The 19456-nt window shown below is 40.8% G+C and overlaps 1 protein-coding gene across 15 annotated transcripts in view; it reads right to left on the bottom strand.

Annotated features, from left to right (window-relative positions):
• ATG13 (autophagy related 13) overlaps positions 1 to 19456 on the bottom strand; it is a 32626-nt gene that overhangs the window by 9072 nt on the left and 4098 nt on the right. For 5 of the 15 annotated variants that reach the window (XM_081098508.1, XM_081098507.1, XM_081098509.1 and 2 more), the window contains 10 exons: positions 17161 to 17242; positions 16135 to 16215; positions 15578 to 15697; positions 12758 to 12804; positions 11263 to 11403; positions 8669 to 8709; positions 7606 to 7702; positions 7172 to 7270; positions 5701 to 5794; positions 892 to 1028 (listed from right to left, as the gene is read on the bottom strand). In XM_081098508.1, coding sequence (XP_080954634.1) covers positions 892 to 1028; positions 5701 to 5794; positions 7172 to 7270; positions 7606 to 7702; positions 8669 to 8709; positions 11263 to 11403; positions 12758 to 12804; positions 15578 to 15697; positions 16135 to 16215; positions 17161 to 17229 — 926 coding nt within the window. In that variant the 5' untranslated portion in view covers positions 17230 to 17242. Of the gene's footprint in view, positions 1 to 891; positions 1029 to 1431; positions 1543 to 2279; positions 2379 to 5700; positions 5795 to 7171; positions 7271 to 7605; positions 7703 to 8668; positions 8710 to 11262; positions 11404 to 12757; positions 12805 to 15577; positions 15698 to 16134; positions 16216 to 17160; positions 17243 to 19456 lie in introns of all 15 variants that reach the window. The other 10 variants (XM_081098516.1, XM_081098515.1, XM_081098514.1 and 7 more) reach the window with 5 other exon arrangements.

The following is a 19456-nucleotide window of genomic DNA, read 5'->3' as shown; positions in this document are numbered from 1 at the left end:
CCCACCACTCCACCGTGGGAATGAAAAACAAAACAAAACAAAAAACCAGGAATTTCTATTCTATTATCCAAAAGTTCATTGAGGATGTGGCAGGGTAATCAGCGTCATTACCTCTGGGGACTCCCAGTCAAGGGAGGGCAGGTCAGACCAAGAAGCCCAGCTCCCACGGGAGAGCTACGCTGTAATGGAAAGAGTGAGCAGGACTTAAGTCCGAGGAGCCTGGCTAGGCTTGTGCCAGCCGCTCTGCAAGCTAACTGCTCTTAGGCAAGTTACTTAATTCTTCTGAAATCCTCTCCTCTTCTCAGAGGAGGTAACAGTGGTGATCTTTGTAAGGTGGGATTATGAAAACTTTCATTTCCTATCTAATCAATGTATCATTTAAATTTCACAGAATGTATCAACTGCTGCAACCAAAAAAAGACAAAAGATTAAAAAAAATATTTAATGAGAAAAAATAGTTTTCTAAACGATCTCCACGAAGCACTCACATAGCAGAAAAAGAAAAGCAATCCTGACCACCATCACAGAGGCACCATGGCTCAGATTCACGGTACACACCCTGTCTGGTCCTCAGGAAGCAGTGAAGACCGAATCCACGAGAATAAATCTTGGGTAAAAGAAAAACATCTGAAAACCCCCTCACTGGATGAAGGTGGTAGGAGCCAAGCCCCTGCTGCTTACTGTTACTAGTGAAGCCGGGCCAGCTTCCTTACACACCAGCTGCAATATAAGATTCTTACCGGGAACTTTAAGGAATGCATACTCAAGGCGCAGATGCCAAGCCTGAGCCAATGCTGAGAGCCACTTTCTACCAATAACAAATAAGCGTGTTTCAGGGCAGACCCGCCCCTCCCTGGCCTGAGCATGGGCAGAGCCAAGACAGGAACTCACCTGCTAGAAGGTGTGGCAGCACAGTGGGCCCCGTCAGAAGGGGTGTAGGTTGCCAATCTCTCCTGATCAGCCTGGGCACCGTGAGCAGGCTGGTTGGGAGCAAGAGGTACCCCACCTTCCTTCCCTGGAACCATTAGCTTTAGGGAAAAATGAAAAAATACAGTGAATTGTGGCAGCCTCAGGCAGAAGACATCCTGGCCTAGCATGATAGTATCTGTGTCTGGCTGAGTTTCTCCATCACCAATGCTGCCATCTACTGAGCAGGCAACCTTGGCTCTTTATCCTCCCTGGGACTCAGTCAATGGGAGACATGCACGGCAATGACTACAGAAGGAAAAGGAAAGAGGGAGAAGCTCTTCTTGCTTTTCTGAAGTTTAAGAGGCCCCTTCCTCTCAGAGTCACATTAGTTCTCCAAAGTCACAGAAGAGCTTTGCTTCCAAACACTTAGAATGAAACTGGTATCTCAAGAGGCCTCTCAACTGCCTCAGGGCAGGGAGGCAGCACAGGAACTCCCAGGGTCTGCCCCATCTTTAAAGATACCTGATGAGGATGTGTGGTGTTTAAGCCAGCTGCAAACACTACTGGATAAGCCAGGTCAGCTGATCCAACGCCCAGGGCAGCAGGCTGATAGGAAAGGCGAGAGCTTGAGAGCTAAGCAAGAGAAAAACAAAGGGCAGAGGAAAAGAGGAGGAAAAAACAGGCAATCCTGGAGCATGACTAATGATCAAGATTAGAAGAAAGGGAAGGAATGGATCCCAGCCTACATCCTCAGGGTCCTAGGGGCCTGATGTAAGGGTTAAGGACAGACCAGGACATTTCTTTTTAAATGAAAAAAAAACAGACTTGTTTGCAGTGGACTGAGGTTCCAAGCTCTGTGGCCTTACCAAGGCCTCAAATGATTCCCTTGCCACCCCCTTTTTTCAGCTAACTGTTTCTGTGTCCAGCCCAGCAGGTCTGTGGAGCACAAGCCGGGGCAGAACTTGGAGCCAAAGTCATCGGTATTTCTCAGGTCATTCTATTTTCTCCTTCGTCCTTGAGGTCCCTTCGGAACAGAAGGCTTCTCTCTAATCACACCCTCCCTCACCTCTGGGTATGGGAGGGCTCCTATTTATGTTGAAAAAGAAAGAATACCACTCTTGGATTGTTTATTTGGAAAGAAGATATAAATAACTCCATGTATTTTTCACATCATTAGGAGGGGGCAACTGAAAAAACCTATTTTGGGCTGCTCTTGCTATGGCTATGTCCTGTTAAAAATCAATTACCAAGCCTCAAAATAACCCACAGAACACTTGGGGACATTTAAATAGCGATACCCTGTACTTTATTTACAATTTTTAAATAAAAAGATGCCATCTAATTTATCCCCTTCTTCCCAGTGGACTCACTTGATGGGAAAAGGCCAGTCCTGCCATGGGGACCCTCAGGGTATCCGTCACCACAGGAGTAGGGGTCTGAAAATGTGCCTTTGTAACAGTAAACACACACTGTGCACGGATACAAACAGAGACAAGAGAAACAGAGAAGAAAAGGGACTTGAGAAAGAAGTGAAAAAACTCCAAAGGGCAGTAGCAACAGAGGCTGAAATGCACAATGGAGGTCAGGCTTGAAACGGGGAGAAAGCTGCATGACTGCCTTCCCAAAAGGATGGCTGGAAGCATCTGAAGAGATATTTATCCCAGGGTGCTCCACTGCATGCGTGTCTCCCTGATGAGCAGGTGGAAAACACAGCTGAGTCGAGCTGGAATGACTTGGCAAAACAAAACCCTAAACCAAGCATTAGTCTGTCTTTAGTCAAGAGGATGGGAGGATATTAGAGAACGGCCGCCAATAGGAAGGGCCCAAGAGCAGCCAAAAGGTGTACTCAGGATGAAGGAGGAAACAGGTTAAAATGTTAGAATGCCTTTTTCTGGGGACTCAGAATCTTGAGACAGGTTTAAAAAGTTCACCTTTGTTGACCGGAACTTTAAAATACCCAGGTACCCAGCTGCACTTTCCTACACCACTCCAGGGAAGATGAGTTAGAGTGTACAGATGTAGGCATAGGGCTGAGTGTGTGCATGCATGTGTATTCTTTCTTTTTTTTAAAATATATTTTATTGATTTTTTATAGACAGGAAGGGAGAGGGATAGAGAGTTAGAAACATCGATAAGAGAGAAACATCAGCTGCCTCCTGCACACCCCCTACTGGGGATGTGCCCGCAACCAAGGTACATGCCCTTGACCGGAATCGAACCTGGGACCCTTGAGTCCGCAGGCCGACGCTCTATCCACTGAGCCAAACTGGTTAGGGCGCATGTGTATTCTTATTCTAATTTTTGGGTCTTGCTGTTCCATCTTTAATAAGTCTCACCAACTAGCTAATTAATGCTTAGAATTGACGGTAGGACCTTAAGTCACAATAGCAGGTTCAGGATCACAACTGTTAACTATTTCTTGACTCAAATGACAACATGATCCTTATTTTGTTGGTGAAACAAACATTACATTAACATGTATTAATTGGACTCTAGCAAAAGCTCAAATAGAAGTTGCTGAACAATTATGCAATTCCCTAAGTTAAACCAAGGAAGAAACTACTTCAGTATTTACAGGAATGAGGAGACCCGATGGCAAATGATTTTCTCGCTCTGTTCAAAATGAGTATTTCTACACCAAACTGTACCAACCTTGATTAGAGGTGTTCAGGGATAGGAATAGGGCTCACACATGGGTGCTCAGTATTGATAAGATCTTGATGTGATCTACTTTTAAACTGTGACAAGACACAACAGGCAACTGATACCACGAAAAAAGATAGGTTCTCCTTACACAGGTCAACAAACTTTTATGCAAACATACCATGCCGAAATGACTTAACTTTGCCCTAGCCGGCTTGGCTCAGTGAATAGAGTGTCAGCTTGGGGACTGAAGGGTCCCAGGTTCGATTCCCGCCAAGGGCACATGCCTGGGTTGTGGGCTCGATCCCCAGTAGGGGGTGTGCAGGAGGCAGCCGATCAATGATTCTCTCTCATCATTGATGTTTCTATCTCTCTCTTCTCCCTTCCTCTCTGAAATCAATAAAGAAATATATTTAAAAAGAAAAAAGAAAAGAAATGACTTAACTTGCCTTTATTTTTGGAGCTGGGTGAAATTCCCTCTCTATCAGATAGACAAACTGATTTGTTCAGGCCCAGCATCACCATCCCTCATATCTCCCAAGTCACAACTTTATTGTTTATGAATTTATTACTTAAAAAACAAAACTTTAAAGAACATTAAACCTGACATATTCACATTTCATTATCTAAAAAGTAATCCACTTCCATTAACGTGCACTATTAAGAAAGTGGGCTCCCCCCCCCCTTTTTTGGTCAGTGTTGCTCTATGTCAGTAAGCATACCAGAAGCTACCCCCAGAGCACTCATGCCTACACAGATTGATGTGGAGAGAGGAATAATAATATCCCAAACCAAACTGTCTAGGCAACTTTACAATAAGGCGCTCTTTAACTCTGAATTGGGACAATAGAAATAAGTGACCCGTGGATTCTGTAATGTCCTTCACACACATCAAATTAGTTTTTGTGCCTAACTTCTACTTCTGAAACAGCTTAGAACCATAATTTTAATCCAATATCTCCTAACAACCCAGGATGGAATAAAAGTAAATTATTTTCTTAATTTGAAAACCAAAGAAAATAAACACTTATGGGTAGCTAAATTAATTTGTTGGGTCCCCAAAATAAGATGGTGATTATCTGGGCCCAGTTTAAAGGAAAGTAGAACTGAACTGGTCTAGAAGAAACTGTCTAATGTGAAAGTCAAAAGGGATGGAATAGAGATGCTGGGCAGGCAAAGCAGGGATCTGCAGGCAATGAATGAGGCAGAAAATGAAAGACTTGGATGGAAGGGAAGAAACTGCCTGAAATTCAGCCAGCTGGCAAAAATGATTCCTTAGCGGAAGCAGTCTCGGTACCATGTACATCACACAAGGCCACACAGGTGCTTCCTCTTGGGAATCTGAGAACACTGTTTGGAGCCTGTGTTTTATTGAAATTCAGTTTGACACTGAAGATGGACTCAAGTGGAAAGTAAATGGTTAAAAATGTTCAGAAAGAAAATGCAGATAGGTAGAAATCTGTGTCAACTATTAAGAAAAACTGCACTGCCAGGCTGGTGTGGCTCAGTGGTTGAGCACTGACCCATGAACCAGGAGGTCACAGTTTGATTCCCAGTCAGGGCACATGCCCGGGCTGCCGACTGGATCCCCAGTAGGGGGTGTGTAGGAGAAGCAGCTGATCAATGATGCTCTCTTATCATTGGTGTTTCTTTCACTCTCTCCTTCTCCCTTCCTATCTCTGAAATCAATAAAACATTATAAAAATTTTAAAAATTAAAAGAAAAACTGCACTGCTCGTTTCTAACTGGCAAAATGCTAAAATATGCTAAATAATTATTGGCTCCTTCAGTGCTTCGTCCATTATTGGGAACCATATTTACCACTTCAAACAAGAAGTAGCTACCAAATTAACAAGGTAGGTTAGAGTATCTCCCTGGTATGAGAATGCATATGGAATTCTGTGACTGATTTTTCTAGGGAATTTTAAGATGTCCCTGGGAAGGCAAGGTTACATGTAATGTAGGTTCAGAATGGTTACTGCATTATTACCTGCTGGATAAGAAGGCTCTTCTTCACCGCATAAAAGAAGCCCTTGAAACAATCACCCCCACCATCAAAAGAAACTCTAAATTTTGACACCATTTCATTAGACCCATAACTACCATGTGCCAAATAACTACCATCACCCCAGAACCTGTTCCCCCTACCTGGGATGGAGGTGAGGTGGAGAAAGAGGTGGTACACACTTCTTGAGAATCTTCCACAGAAGGATACGTTACTCCAGTGTCCTCACCAGCGGTTCTATAGTGAGGGGAAAGGAAATCATGAATTTTATGGGGGTGGCAGTCGATTTTAGAAAGGACACAAAGAGATGCAAGTTTGTTTTCGGCAGAGATCATAAGAGTTCAGCAAGAGAGCTCTGCTGGGTACTCATAATTTCAGACCAAACCGTCTAGGTAACTTCATATTTTTATTATTATTTAATGTATATTTTTATTGATATCAGAGAGGAAGGGAGAAGGAGAGAAATATAGAAACATCAATGATGCCCTAACCGGTTTGGCTCAGTGGATAGAGCGTCGACCTGCGGACTCAAGGGTCCCAGGTTCGATTCCAATCAAGGGCATGTACACCTTGGTTGCAGGCACATCCCCTGTGAGGGGTGTGCAGGAGGCAGCTGGCCGATGTTTATCTCTCATCGATGTTTCTCTCTATCCCCCTCCCTTCCTCTTTATAAAAAATCAATAAAATATATTTTTTTAAAAAAGAAACATCAATGATGAGAAAGAATCATTGATTAGCTGCCTCTTGCACGCCCCACACTAGGGATTAAGCCTGCAACCCAGGCATGTGCCCTAAGAGGGATCGAACCTTGACCTCTTGGTTCATAGGTCGATGCTCAACCACCGAGCCACGCCAGCCAGGCCCATGTAGGCAGCTTTACAACAGACTGTCTTTAACTCTAAATCGGGACAATAGAAATAAGGGTGATCCATGGGTTCTGTAATGTCCTTCACACACATTGTTAGCTTTTGTGCCTAACTTTTACTTTCCAGAGAGCAGCATCTAGAGGTTGACAATGACTTTTTTTTTTTAATAACCCAAACATCTTACTTGACATATCATTTGAGAATATCTGCTTAAGCCTGGCCAGTGTTGGGGTCAAAGAACTGTCAGCAACAGACTACAATAACACAAAAGTCTAGACTCCAAAGACAAGCCTATCCAATTTCAGAAGTCCTTCACATAAAGGCAGTATCCTTCCTGATACACATCTATTCCAACCTCTAGAGAATTCTAGAACTGTTTTCTGGGAACTAGGCCTGAAGATACTTGATTCTCATGTATAACTGAATTGTGCCAATGGTAACCTGAAAACCATTTGATTTGCAAAGGACATTCCACAAATTACTGCCACTCTTATCTCTAAGTCAAATCACTACTGTCAAGATCCAACATGTCCAAGAATTTTGGGAGACATTCTGTATACCCCAAGTCTGGGTGTACCTTATAGGCAGCAGCAAAAAAGGAAGCTAGCCATTCCATTTCTCTCCATGTGGTGTCTCCATCAGTGCCCCAGGCCCATCAGTGAGTGCTGATAAAGGTGCCCTGTGTACCTGTGCCAGATGGAAGCTTCTGCTAGCTGCAGTATGGGAAAGTGCCTTTCACATTCCTCACCTGTAATTGCAGGGGTGCATGGGCGAGGAGCTGGGATAGGGACGGTCCACAAAGTGATCAATGATAATCCCCATGATAGGTGGGGTCCTCTCAAATTGCCTGTAACGCAATATGCAGATTGCAGTACTTGTTAGAATGCCTTGCCAGCCTCCCTGAAGTCCTCAGAGGGCCCCTCACCTAATATCTATTAGCAGGAACCACCAGACCCTTAACTATCGCATCCCAAATATAAACCACCATCTCCACATTGTTGGTTCTGGGACACTCAATAAGATTTTCCAATGAAACTGGGCTCTCTCTTGACTCTATTCTTCAGAAGGGAACTGATTTCAGCAATGGCAAAGCTGAACAGCAGGCTTAGCTATGGAGTTTGGGTGAAAGAAACATTAATATCTTTGAAAGAGTTCTTTTGGATTCCAATGCTCTTTCCTCACCTTGTGGACATGAATGCCAAGTTAATTCTGTAAGCACAAGAAAGAGTGATGGTGCCCACAGGGGTGCCCACTGTCCCAACACGAACTGTTTGGAAACCTAGGAGAAGAGATAAATAATTAGCTTCCTCCCCAGAGAATACTGATGCTGCCCCCAGGCTCTTTCCTTGAATCATTCAGCCTATACAATCTCTGGCATTATCCACGTAGCACCCTGAGTGCCTCAATTTCATGTGTGTTATTTTTTTCTTTCAATTAATTCTATATTGACCAATATTAGCAAGGGAAACAGCACTCTATTTTCAGACAACTACCTCTAAAGAGATATAACACTTGTTAATCCAAAAGCTTTAGCGAGTCCTAATCAACCCTGCCTGGACTGTCACAGGCTCAATGAGAACCAAGGGGCACCGGGAGTTTGTAGTTTGTCACAAACACCGGAAAATTTTTTTTTTAATATGTTTTATTAATTTTTCACAAAGAGGAAGGGAGAAGGATAGAGAGTTAGAAACATCAATGAGAGAGAGACATCAATCAGCTGCCTCCTGCACACCTCCTACTGGGGATGTGCCCACAACCAAGGCACATGCCCTTGACCGGAATCGAACCTGGGACCCTTCAGTCCGCAGGCCAACACTCTATCCACTGAGCCAAACCAGTTAGGGCGACAAACACCTGAAATTTATGAAGTAACTACACTCCCACTCAAGCTGCCACCCCAGAGCTGAGTATGGAAAAGAGTCAGGGCTTTGCTGTTTCCTGATTTTCTCGGTTTCATTTCCAATTTTTCAAATTGAATGCTTATCAGAAACATTTAACATGCTCATTGTAGAAAATTAGGAAACAGACAATTGTATAAAGAATAAGAAACAATGCTGAGTTATTGGAACTTTGGGAAAATTATTCATTTTCTAGTGGCTCTTGGAACCACGTGCCTGTCTTTTCCTTACTTGTATCAGACATATTAAAATCATAAGCTGCATATTATTACAGGCAGCACCAAAGCCCATCTCTTAAGTCAAGAGAGTTCTTAACACTACAAATGCTTTTCAACTTTAATACATACCTTCTCCTAAGCCATTCAGCTGAACTTCACCAAAATATATCCTGCAGGGAAGAAAGAAAAAGATGTTACCAGATTCTTTATTCTAATGGCCTCTAAAGCAAGCACCTAGAAACAAAATAAAACAAACTTTTACTTTCTTATCTACATGAACACCTCTCCTAATGGAGCAATAGTGCTACTACTTTAATTAAGCTGCAGGCAAGGGGGTGTATATGGTGAGAGGACTGGTTAAAGAATGAGAAAAATAGCCTTGGCTGGCATGGTACACATCGGCCCAGGCACCCAAGGGTTGTGGGTTTGATTCCTAGTCAAGGTCACGTACCTGGGTTGCAGGTTCGAACCCCAGTCACAATGCACATGGGAAACAATGTGTGTCTGTTACATTGATGATTCATATTCTATCTGTCACTCTCTTTGTCCCCCTCCCTCCCTTCCACTCTCTCTAAAAAAATCAATGAAAAAAATATCCTCAAGTAAGGATTAACAACGACAAAAGAGAGACAAAAAGAACAATTAAGTGGCAGCTGATATATAAGCTTCTTCTTCCCTCTCTCCCCTACCTGGAAAAATAAACATGGGGAGGGTGCTAGATTATTGCTAAAAAAGTTAAAGAAATGACTTAATAACTACTCTCAGGTACTATATTGTTGCAACAGACCTAGTTAAGTCTTTCCATCCTGCTATTCGAATTCTTTTCAAAACCAGCTCTATACATGTAAGCCAAAGGCTAAAAACCAATGGCTGGTCACTAATATTAAAAAAGGTCTTGGATGATATGGGACTCCTGGCTTCCCATGCTGTGCTCTCACACTTTCCTACATAAACTCTACACCGCCACTTGGATCCATCAGACAACGTGATACAGTTCATACCCCACCCCCATTTCTATGCCTTGCATCTGTTGTAGTCCCCACCTGGCACAATTACCTCTCCCCCTTCTATCTGCTGAAATTCTCTCTGCCTCAAGGTCTAGCTTGAAAGCCACTTCCTCCATGAAGCCTGTCTTATATCTCCCAGCCAGAACAACGTTCCCTCTCTATGTTCTCCTAGTTCTTTTTTCCTGAGACTGCTATGCAGTTTTCAAATCCTGCTTTTTATTAAATTATGCATGTACTCATAATGTACTAAACTGTTTTCCCCATTAGATTAGAAACACACATAGGGCAGGGCCTCTGTATAGTTCTACCTCGGACCTAGGACAATGCTTACATTAAAAAAGCACCCAGCCCTAGTCTGTTTGGCTCAGTGGATAGAGCATCGGCCTGCAAACTGAAAGGTCCCAGGTTCAATTCTGGTCAAGAGCACATGCCCAGGTTGTGGGCTCGATCCCCAGTGGGGGACTTGCAGGAGGCAGCCAATCCATGATTCTCTCTCATCATGGCTGTTTCTATCTCTCTTTCCCTCTTCCTTCCTCTCTAAAATCAATAAAAATATATTTTTTTTAAAAAGCACTCAATAAATATTTGTTGAGGTAAAATATTCCAAGGACAATACTCAAAGAATTGTTGACTAGTTCTCTATATCCACAAAACTAATTAAAAAACAAACTGGCCCTAACCGGTTTGGCTCAGTGGATAGAGCATCGGCCTGCGGACTCAAGGGTCCCAGGTTTGATTCCAGTCAAGGGCATGTACCTTGGTTGCGGGCACATCCCCAGTAGGGAGTGTGCAGGAGGCAGCTGATCGATGTTTCTAACCCTCTATCCCTATCCCTTCCTCTCTGTAAAAAGTCAATCAATAAAGTATATATTTTTTAAAAAAATCTGTTTAAAAAACAAACTGGCCCTAGCTGGTTTGGCTTAGTGGACAGAGAATCAGCCTATGGACTCAAGGGTCACAAATTCGATTCCAGTCAAGGGCACATGCTCAGGTTACAGTTTTGATCCCCAGTAGGGGGCTTGAAGGAGGCAGCCAATCAATGATTCACTCTCATCATTAATGTTTCTATATCTTTCCCTCTCCCTTCCTCTCTGAAATCAATAAAATTATATTGTAAAAAAATAAAAAATAAAAAATAAATTGAATTAGCAGTTTGTTAGAAAAAAAGTTTTATTTTAATTCTGGAATATAGAAGGCTACAATCTGCTCAGAATAGTCTGTTTTTATGTGTGTTGTTTTCTTAAAATGTTGTTATTGATTTTAGAGAGAGGAAGGAAGAGGAGAACAACATCAATGAGAGAGAAACATCAATTGGCTGCCTCCTGCACACACCCTCTTCTGGGCATGTGCCCTGACCTGGAATCAAACTGGCATCCTCTCAGTGCAATGCTCAACAAACTGAGCCACATCAGCCAGGGCAGGATAGTCTATTTTTTAAAGTCTTGAGCTCCTTTCCCTGCTCTGAAGTCCTGTAAGTAGAACCTCAAAATCCAATACATAGGAATCATGACTGTGGACAAACAAAAGGACAAAGAACTTGGTAGCTGAGTTCATAAGAAAAAATGGATTGACAATCATAGTAAAGCTATAGCATCAACTATCCAACCAACCATCTATTCAAAAATTTATCACAGAATATAAATAATACCTGAATGCCGTCAGACAATGTGCAAAGTGATGAGGCAGACAAGTGAGTTAAGAAGGTGAGCTATTTACCTGTATAATATGACATATTCATGTCCTTGTTTCCTGGAGAGTCTATAAGCTGGTGTCACCCTCGTTATTGCCAGGAGAGACTTCAGCAGCAACGACAGTCTGTTGTACACAGTGTAGGAAACTTTTATTTCTTTATCACACCTGTGGAGCACAAAGACACTATCAGCATCCTCCTATTCAACTACATAAAACAAAGAACAGAAATGCAATGGCTACAGAGATATTAGTTATGTTCTATCTATTGACCAAGCTTAACTTGTTAGCATTATTCATAACTTCTGACAGAATATAAAGTGCTTTGCAGTCCAAATACACCTTTCAGAGTATGACAGCCAACAGAGATGACTGAAAATTAAGCACTAGAAATGTGTAAAATTAATTATTAACAGATGCTCTGAAGTAAAGGTGCAATTTGTCAGTTTACCAACACATTGCTGAAATAAGTCAATAAACCAAAGTTTCACTTTCTCATATACTGGACACAGGCAGACAGGCACCAATAGGCACCCAATATATTTTTTCTAGCGTTGAAGCAGTTATCTTTCTAAAAAATAAAGCAACACAATTAAAAACAGTAACCCAGCCAGTGTGGTTTAATGGTTGAGCATCGAACCAGGAGGTCACAGTTGGATTCCCATTCAGGGCATATGCCCAGGCTGTGGGCTCGATCCCCAGTAGGGGGTGTGCAATAGTCAGCTGATCAATGATTATCTCTCATCACTGATGTTTCTAGCTCTCTCTCCTTCTCTAAAGTCAATAAAAATATATTAAAAAAATAAAATAAAGACAGTAATTCAATGTTGCAGTTATATTAATGAAGGTGCAATCACAATTTCAATGTACCATCTTATGAGCTGTTTACCTCTACACATCTGTTTGGTACTAAAATTTTGGACTATAACCTGGCACAGGCTCTCTATTTTTACCAAAAAAATCCCATACTACATATTTTTATTACAAAAATTTTTCTCTTGATGCGTTGCTATTTCCTCTATTTTTCTATATGTATAACCTTCTTGAAAAGTGAAACTTCAGGCAGGAGGTAAGCTAATCTGCCTTGAAAGAAGAAAATACAGAAGGGGAATAACATGCATTCCCAACCTATGACCAACACTGTATAAGAAGTAGGGAGGGGAAATCTCATTGGACGTCTGCCACACAGAAAACAGACAAAATAGAGTAGTCATGTTACAAGAACTCCCTAGGGATTTAATCAGAGAACTATCTGTACTCTGGGAAAACAACAAACCCTTTCAGCTTTCTCTCCGCTCCTTTCCCTGTGATGTCTGAATTCTCTCTGGACTAATGCTCCCTCTGAAGGTCATCTCTGTGCTAGGGCTGGAAGCCAAGCATGAGCATTGTAGCGAAGCTCTACTGGTTTTGTTAAGTGAGCAAAACACCCTCCATGACTGATAACAAAGCCCTGTTTTTCACATGATGTCATCTGCTTTATCCTCAGCCTCCACAACCAAGGAACCGAAGATAGAGAACTTACTTTTCATTCATTTCAAGACACCAAATTTCTAGTTCCATGGAATCTCCCTATAGATGGGACAAATGAAAGATATTTCAATTTTATTTGGTTTTTAAAAGTTATCTTCTTTTTCTTAGGAAGCACTATATAGTCACTATAAAACATATTAGAAAAGTATAACTAAGCAAAAAAGGAAAAAAAGATAATTTATAATCCAGTCACTTTTCTAAGAGTGAGATCAGACCATATATACTATTTTTATCACCCAGTTTTTTTATTAATAACCTAAAGGCCCAGCGCACGGATTCATGCACCAGTGGGGTTCCTCAGCCTAGCCTGTGGAATCAGGCTGAAACCAGCTCTCTGACATCCCCTGAGGGGTCCCAGATTGTGAGAGGGTGCAGGCCAGGCTGAGGGACCCCACCGATGCACAACTGGGGTTGGGGAGGGACCGTGGGAAGGCTCCAGGGCATGTCCAGCCCATCTTGCCCAGTCTGATCAGCCAGACCCAGCAGCAAGCTAACCTACTGGTCAAGAGCATCTACCTCCTGGTGGTCAGTGTGCATCCTAGCAACTGGTTGAAGAGTCAAACAGTCGGATACTTAGCATAGTAGGCTTTTATTATATAGGATATAACATAGAATTATCCTTATAATTAAAAATTCTGCATTATTTTAAACTAGAGGCCCAGTGCATGAAATTCGTGCACGGGTAAGGTCCCTCAGCCTGGCCAGCGATCAAGGCTGATCTGTGGGGCAACTGGTGGGGCGATCAGGGGGCCCCCACTGGCACCCTCCTTGGCTGGCCTGGCACCGCCCACTCATCGGCCCCGCCCCTGGTCACCGCCCTCTGTGGGGTAACCTGCAGGGCGATCGGGGGCCCCCAGCTGGCACCCGCCTTGGCTGGCCTGGGGCCTATGGGTTGGAGGCAGCTCCTGCATTGAGCATCTGCCCCCTGGTAGTCAGTGTACGTCATAGCGACTGGTCGTTCCACGGGTCATTCTGCCATACAGTCAATTTGCATATTAGGCTTTTATTATATAGGATAGTATTCCAAAACATGACCATCATTTTATCCAATCAGTTCCCCCCATATTTGTACATACAGGTTGTTTCTAATTTTTCACTACTACAAACAACATTATAATAAATAGCCTTGAGAATAAAACTTTGCACATACATTGAATTAATTTCTTAATGCAAATTTCTAGAAGTAGAATTGTTAGATAAAAAAGTATTCATGCTTTGAAGACTTTTGCTAGTATATCCAAATTGCTCTTCAGTAAGGCCAACACTTCCAATGAATTCTCTCCAATTCTAGAGGGGTATTTTCAGGTGACACCTACAACTAAAGATATCTAATAATCTCTTTACTTAAATCTTTTTAGCTATCTGATGTCTATAGCCAAACTGTTCAGTCTCTCTCTGTGTTACTCTGAACAGATTTAGTACTGAGTAGGTAAGAAAAAGAGAAGACTAAAGCCAGAATCCCTCAACCCTGTAACACTCCTATGTGTCACTTAGTGAGAAGGATAGTCACATATTTTGAACACAAGTAACCTTTTTACTAATCCGTTGGCAGAGGGCATTTTTTTTATGTTTGAGAGTAAGCGTCGTTAGTTTGTGGAATAAAGAACTGTATTTGCTCTAGGTCAAAGTTAAATATGTGCCCTTAATATACATCCTTTTCATTATAGTGTCGTTTCTAAATGATGCAATGAATTTGAATCATTTCCCCTACACCCCTCTTCCCCAAAAGAGGGATGGATAACAGGAAGTACCCAAAATAAGTTGGTGTGGTTTCTCTAAGACAATCAGAATAGTTTACAGTCGGATTTCACGATGTCTCGGAGAGGAAAGAGTTATTCGAGGGATTTCTTTTGGACTCCCTATGAATCACTAAAAAAAATAAATTATAGTATACTAACTGGCAATTCAATAAAGAATAGGAAGTTTTGTTTTATTTGGTTCTAAGGTTTTCATGAAATAAGTATTGGCAATATTCATTCAATAAAATTCATTGAGAGCTTTCTACATGCCATCCCAGGCACTGTATTAGGCACAGAGATGATTATTTACTTATATCCTGCCTCATTTCAGAAAGAATTTGAAGAACTACAAAGGTAAATAAGATGTAGCATAGATGTTGAACTCCAGAATAAAAGTATAAAGTATGAACAGGAAGATGTAATAATTGCCTACTGTGTCATTTTAGCCTCTTTACAAATAAGGATTAAATGAAAAAATATTGTAGCTCTGCAACACTGGGAAGTATTGTGTTAGTTAGGTAGTGTTGGTGGGGATGGGGTTAAGTAATTTGGCCAAAGTCACTCAGCTGAGACCTGAACTTGGGTCTGTGTAGCTCCAAACTCCATCTGTTTTTCATTATACCATGCAGTCTCACAATCTTGTAGTGCAAACAGATTAATAAACACACAAGTAACAATACCTGCCTCAATCCTAATGTGGAATAAGGTAAACAAAATAAACAAATAAACAAAAAACCCCCCACAATACAGCAAGTTCTACTCTAGAAATGAATACAAACAAAGTACATGGGAAGTCTAAAACAGTTACCTCTCCCTCTAGAAGGGGAAGATTTTCTAGAGCATGTGAGTCTTGAGGATAAGTAGAAACATGTCACATACAGATGATATATACAAAGATGCGAGTGATGAGCCTATATTCCAGGTGGTTGGAAGAAAAAGTACAAAAAACATGACCTCTCAGAGAATGATGAGAGAAGTTCACAGAGGGAAGGTGCAGGAATAGGGCTGAGTTAGAACCAGAGTATGAAGAGATTTGAGTGTCAAGTTAAGATCCATCCTAGCCACAACCTTACCTCAGAAGTCTTGAGTGAGATCTCCACACACATAGATCTTCCGACGGCAGGCAGCTGCCCTGCCAGTGCCTTCTTTGCTTCATGTGTAACCTCTGGGATGTCTTTGATTGCTAAATTGAACTGGAAGACGAAAAGGACTTTTCACTCACAGAAAGCATTATAGAAACATAAAGCAGTCAGACTGTATGTTGGGTAATGCAGGCACTGCTTTGACTAACGACATTCATTCACTTTTTCTTTCCCCATAAGAGGTATCCTGCATCAAAGCCCCAAAGTTCAACTTGAAACTGCTAATGACCTAGGACAAAAATTAGTAACAAGATATTTTTGTTTCCTAGAGACTAAGCTTTTCACCTAAAACAGCAGAAAGCCAAGAACCAAATCCAGGACTAACATTCAATGAAAAACATACTTTCCAAGTGAATGGATCAAATGGAATTAGATATTTTAATGTTATGGTTTAGTAATACTATAAACAGTATCCCTTATTACTGCCCTGTGATTCCTTGTAATAAACACCGCAGTGTATACCCCTTAGCAAAGAATAGGAATTTTACCCAATCTGAACCCGTTGGGGATGAAGATGAACGAGTACAAATCTTCTCGCCAAGTCGAGCCTGGACAATCACTTGAACAGTCTAAAAAAAAATACCAAAAAAAATCTAAGATGAAAAATTTTAAGTTGGTTTGCTTTCCAATCAGGATTAAAACCCTTACAAAGCAGGTTTTAAAAGATGCCAATAATTATAACTATACTTTAGAAACTCAAAATATTCAAGAACAGATAGGAAAAAACACTATACAAAAAGAATACTGTAAATATTCCCCAAGACACAGTGTCAACCAATTAGAGGATTTACAGTTTGAGACTTAGAACCTGCAATGTTCTCACATGGCAGAAGGAAAGTTGCACATGGTGGCTCTGACTTTCATAAAGAAACAAGTCCAACAGTAGGTGTAAATATTCATTGCCATATACTTATGTAATCCTAGTAGATTTAAACCACGGATTCCACAATTATTCCTATCTTTTGGCCCATATGGCAAACGTCTTCCAACTAATTTTACAACCAGCATCTACTGTGTGGATTGTTCTTACATGGTAATGTTTGAGAGGAAGGAGTGATAGAAATGGAAATAATTTTTAGATTTAGGAAAATATAACTTCTAAAGCATTCAAAATTCAGTTTTAATTCCTCATTTACCAGAATGGAACAATAAATGAAAGACATTTCAGTTGTGTGATGTTTAGGGAAAGATGCCCAAAAGGCTATCCATTCTGGTCCACAGTCTTTGTTCACACATCCAGGGAACATACTGTGCCAATAACCTGGCATAATAGTTTGACATTTCTGCAAACAGCCTTGCAAAAAAAATTTTTTTTTGAACAAGTAGCTGTGGAAAATTGGAAGCTACTTTTTAGTTACACCCCCAGTACCACCCCCAAACTTCACAGTTTAGTTTACAACAGACAGAATATCCATTAGAATGGGCAAGCTGCAAGCTGTTATGCTATATTTCCAAAAAGGGAAAAGCACGGAAGTTATTTCCAACAGTTCTAAGATCAAGAGAATGGATATTACCTTGAGGGCAAAAAATTTAATGAACTTGTCCAGGTCCTTTCTGTCCTGGGAATTGAGATCAGTTTCCATTGCCTATGGGAATCTAAAACAGAAAAAATGCTTTAAAATTTGACTATTATCTTTTAAAAGGGATAGCTACATCAAAGCATACAGAGATAGTATTGTCTACGAGCTGTATGACTAGTCATGTAGGAAGGAGAAAAAATTCCCCTCTAACTAAAGAGCCAAAGTGAAAAAAAATTATCATAATATCTTTTGAGGAAAATAAATTCTACACAAAGAGCTAAATCTAGAGACCTACAAAATGAATGAAGATAAGACATTTTATCTGAATCTGAATCTTTGAGCTTTAAATATAACCTAAGTATTAAAAATGACTTATTAGCCAGCATATTAAGAACTAAATTTTAGTGAGACAAAAACTTTGTTAAAGCATAACATGAGTTAATTTACATTCCTTCAAAAGGCCACTAAATCAGTTTAACTTTAGGGAGGTTTATGGACTTTTTTTGAGAATCTGATGGCAAGATAAGCCCTTTCTCCAGAAAAAAATGCACATATATGGGAACGTTTGCAGGGGGTTTATGGATTTCATGAAGCACATCATAATACCCCCAGGTTGAATAGTTTGAAATGGAGCTGACATGAGGAAGAAAGCATTTAGGGTTAGAAGAACACAAAGAGGTTTAAAGCAACAGAGATCAAAATGGCCTTAGAATGATAAAGTATTCCAGTTTTTTAGAGAATTGTGTATGGATGGGGATGTCGTATGACTGGTTGGGGCCAGACCATGAGAGTCTTAAATGCAATGCTAGAGCCTGATCTGTACTGAGTAGGTTTTGAGGAGAGGAAATAACAGAGTAGTAGTATCATCTGAATGGTGCTTTAGAAACAGCTTTGCTGACATGTTGTATAATAGCTTTGAGTATGAAAAGCAGGGAAACCAATTAGGTTCTTGGCAATAATTCAGATTTGTGGGCAAGGCTAACACTTTAGTTACAATGATTTGGAAACAGAATGGATGGGAGATATTTTAAAGGATTTAAGGGCTGACTGCAAAAAGTTTAATAAGGTTTCAATTAACAAAAAACAGGGAAGCCAGAGGGAAAGCTGGGTTTTTTTTAATCTTTTTTTAAAAATATATTTTTATTGATTTCAGAGAGGAAGGGAGAGGGAGAGATAGAAACATCAATGATGAGAGAGAATCATTGATCAGTGAGAAAGCTATTTTAGTAATTCTACCTTTACTAAAATTATGTGGGATAATTTACACACTGGATTAAGGTGACACATCAAAAAATGAAGGGCAGAGCAAATAATTTCAAAGAAACAACTGAATGATTTGGCAAGAGATTATATAATGTCTATATTTTCTAATTTTTAACCTAATTTTTTAATGTTTTGGCTTCAGGTACTAGAAAGCTCAATATTGTGCTGTAGCTGACTTGGCTCAGTGGATAGAGCGTCTGACTGGGTCCCAGGTTTGATTCCAGTCAAGGGCACATGCCAGGTTGTAGGCTCAATCCTCAGTAGGGGGTGTGCAGGAAGCAGCCAATCAATGATTCTCATCATTGGTGTTTCTATCTCTCTCTCCCTCTCCATTCCTCTCAGAAATCAATGAAAATATATTTTAATAAATAAATAGCTCAATATTGTAAGTTTGAAACAGTTAACGAGACAAAATAGTTAAGTTCAAGAGCAAACTGAACAAAACAGTCATTTCCCCACTTCAGGCATCAGAGTTATTATTAAAATACAAAGATCCTTTATTCCATTTAGAAAGTTCTTTGTAGACAAATGAGAAACACCAAAGTTTAAAAACTGAAATCATCTTCATACCGAAAAGAGTTACAAAGAAAATTTAAAAGTAAAGAAATAAGCAGATATACTCAGTTTGAAAAAAGAGGAAGAGGAAAGAAAAAGGACAAAAAGAAAGCAGAAGTATTTATAATGGAATTCCAGGTCAAAAGTTATGAAATGAGACTGAAAGGGACATTGAGTAGTGATAATCTCTGAAAAATGTAACATCCATAAATATTTGGTTTTGTTTTGTTAATCCTTACCCAAGGATATCTTTTCCACTGATTTTTAAAGAGAGTGGAAAGGAGTGAGGGCAGGGGAGAGAGAGGAGAGAGAGGAGAGAGAGGGAGACAGGGAAAGACAGACAGGCACATCAATTGGTTTCCTCCCACAGGTACCCTGAACAGGGCCAGGGATCAAACCTGCAACCCAGGTACATGCCCTAGACAGAATCTAACCCATGCGATGGCCGACCAGCCACACCAGCCAGGGCCAT

This window comes from Myotis nattereri, assembly GCF_964212035.1.
Source record: "Myotis nattereri genome assembly, chromosome: 9".
Classification (NCBI taxonomy): domain Eukaryota; kingdom Metazoa; phylum Chordata; class Mammalia; order Chiroptera; family Vespertilionidae; genus Myotis; species Myotis nattereri.
Note: the sequence above shows the minus strand (reverse complement) of the source record. Positions and strands in the feature narration are given on the sequence as shown.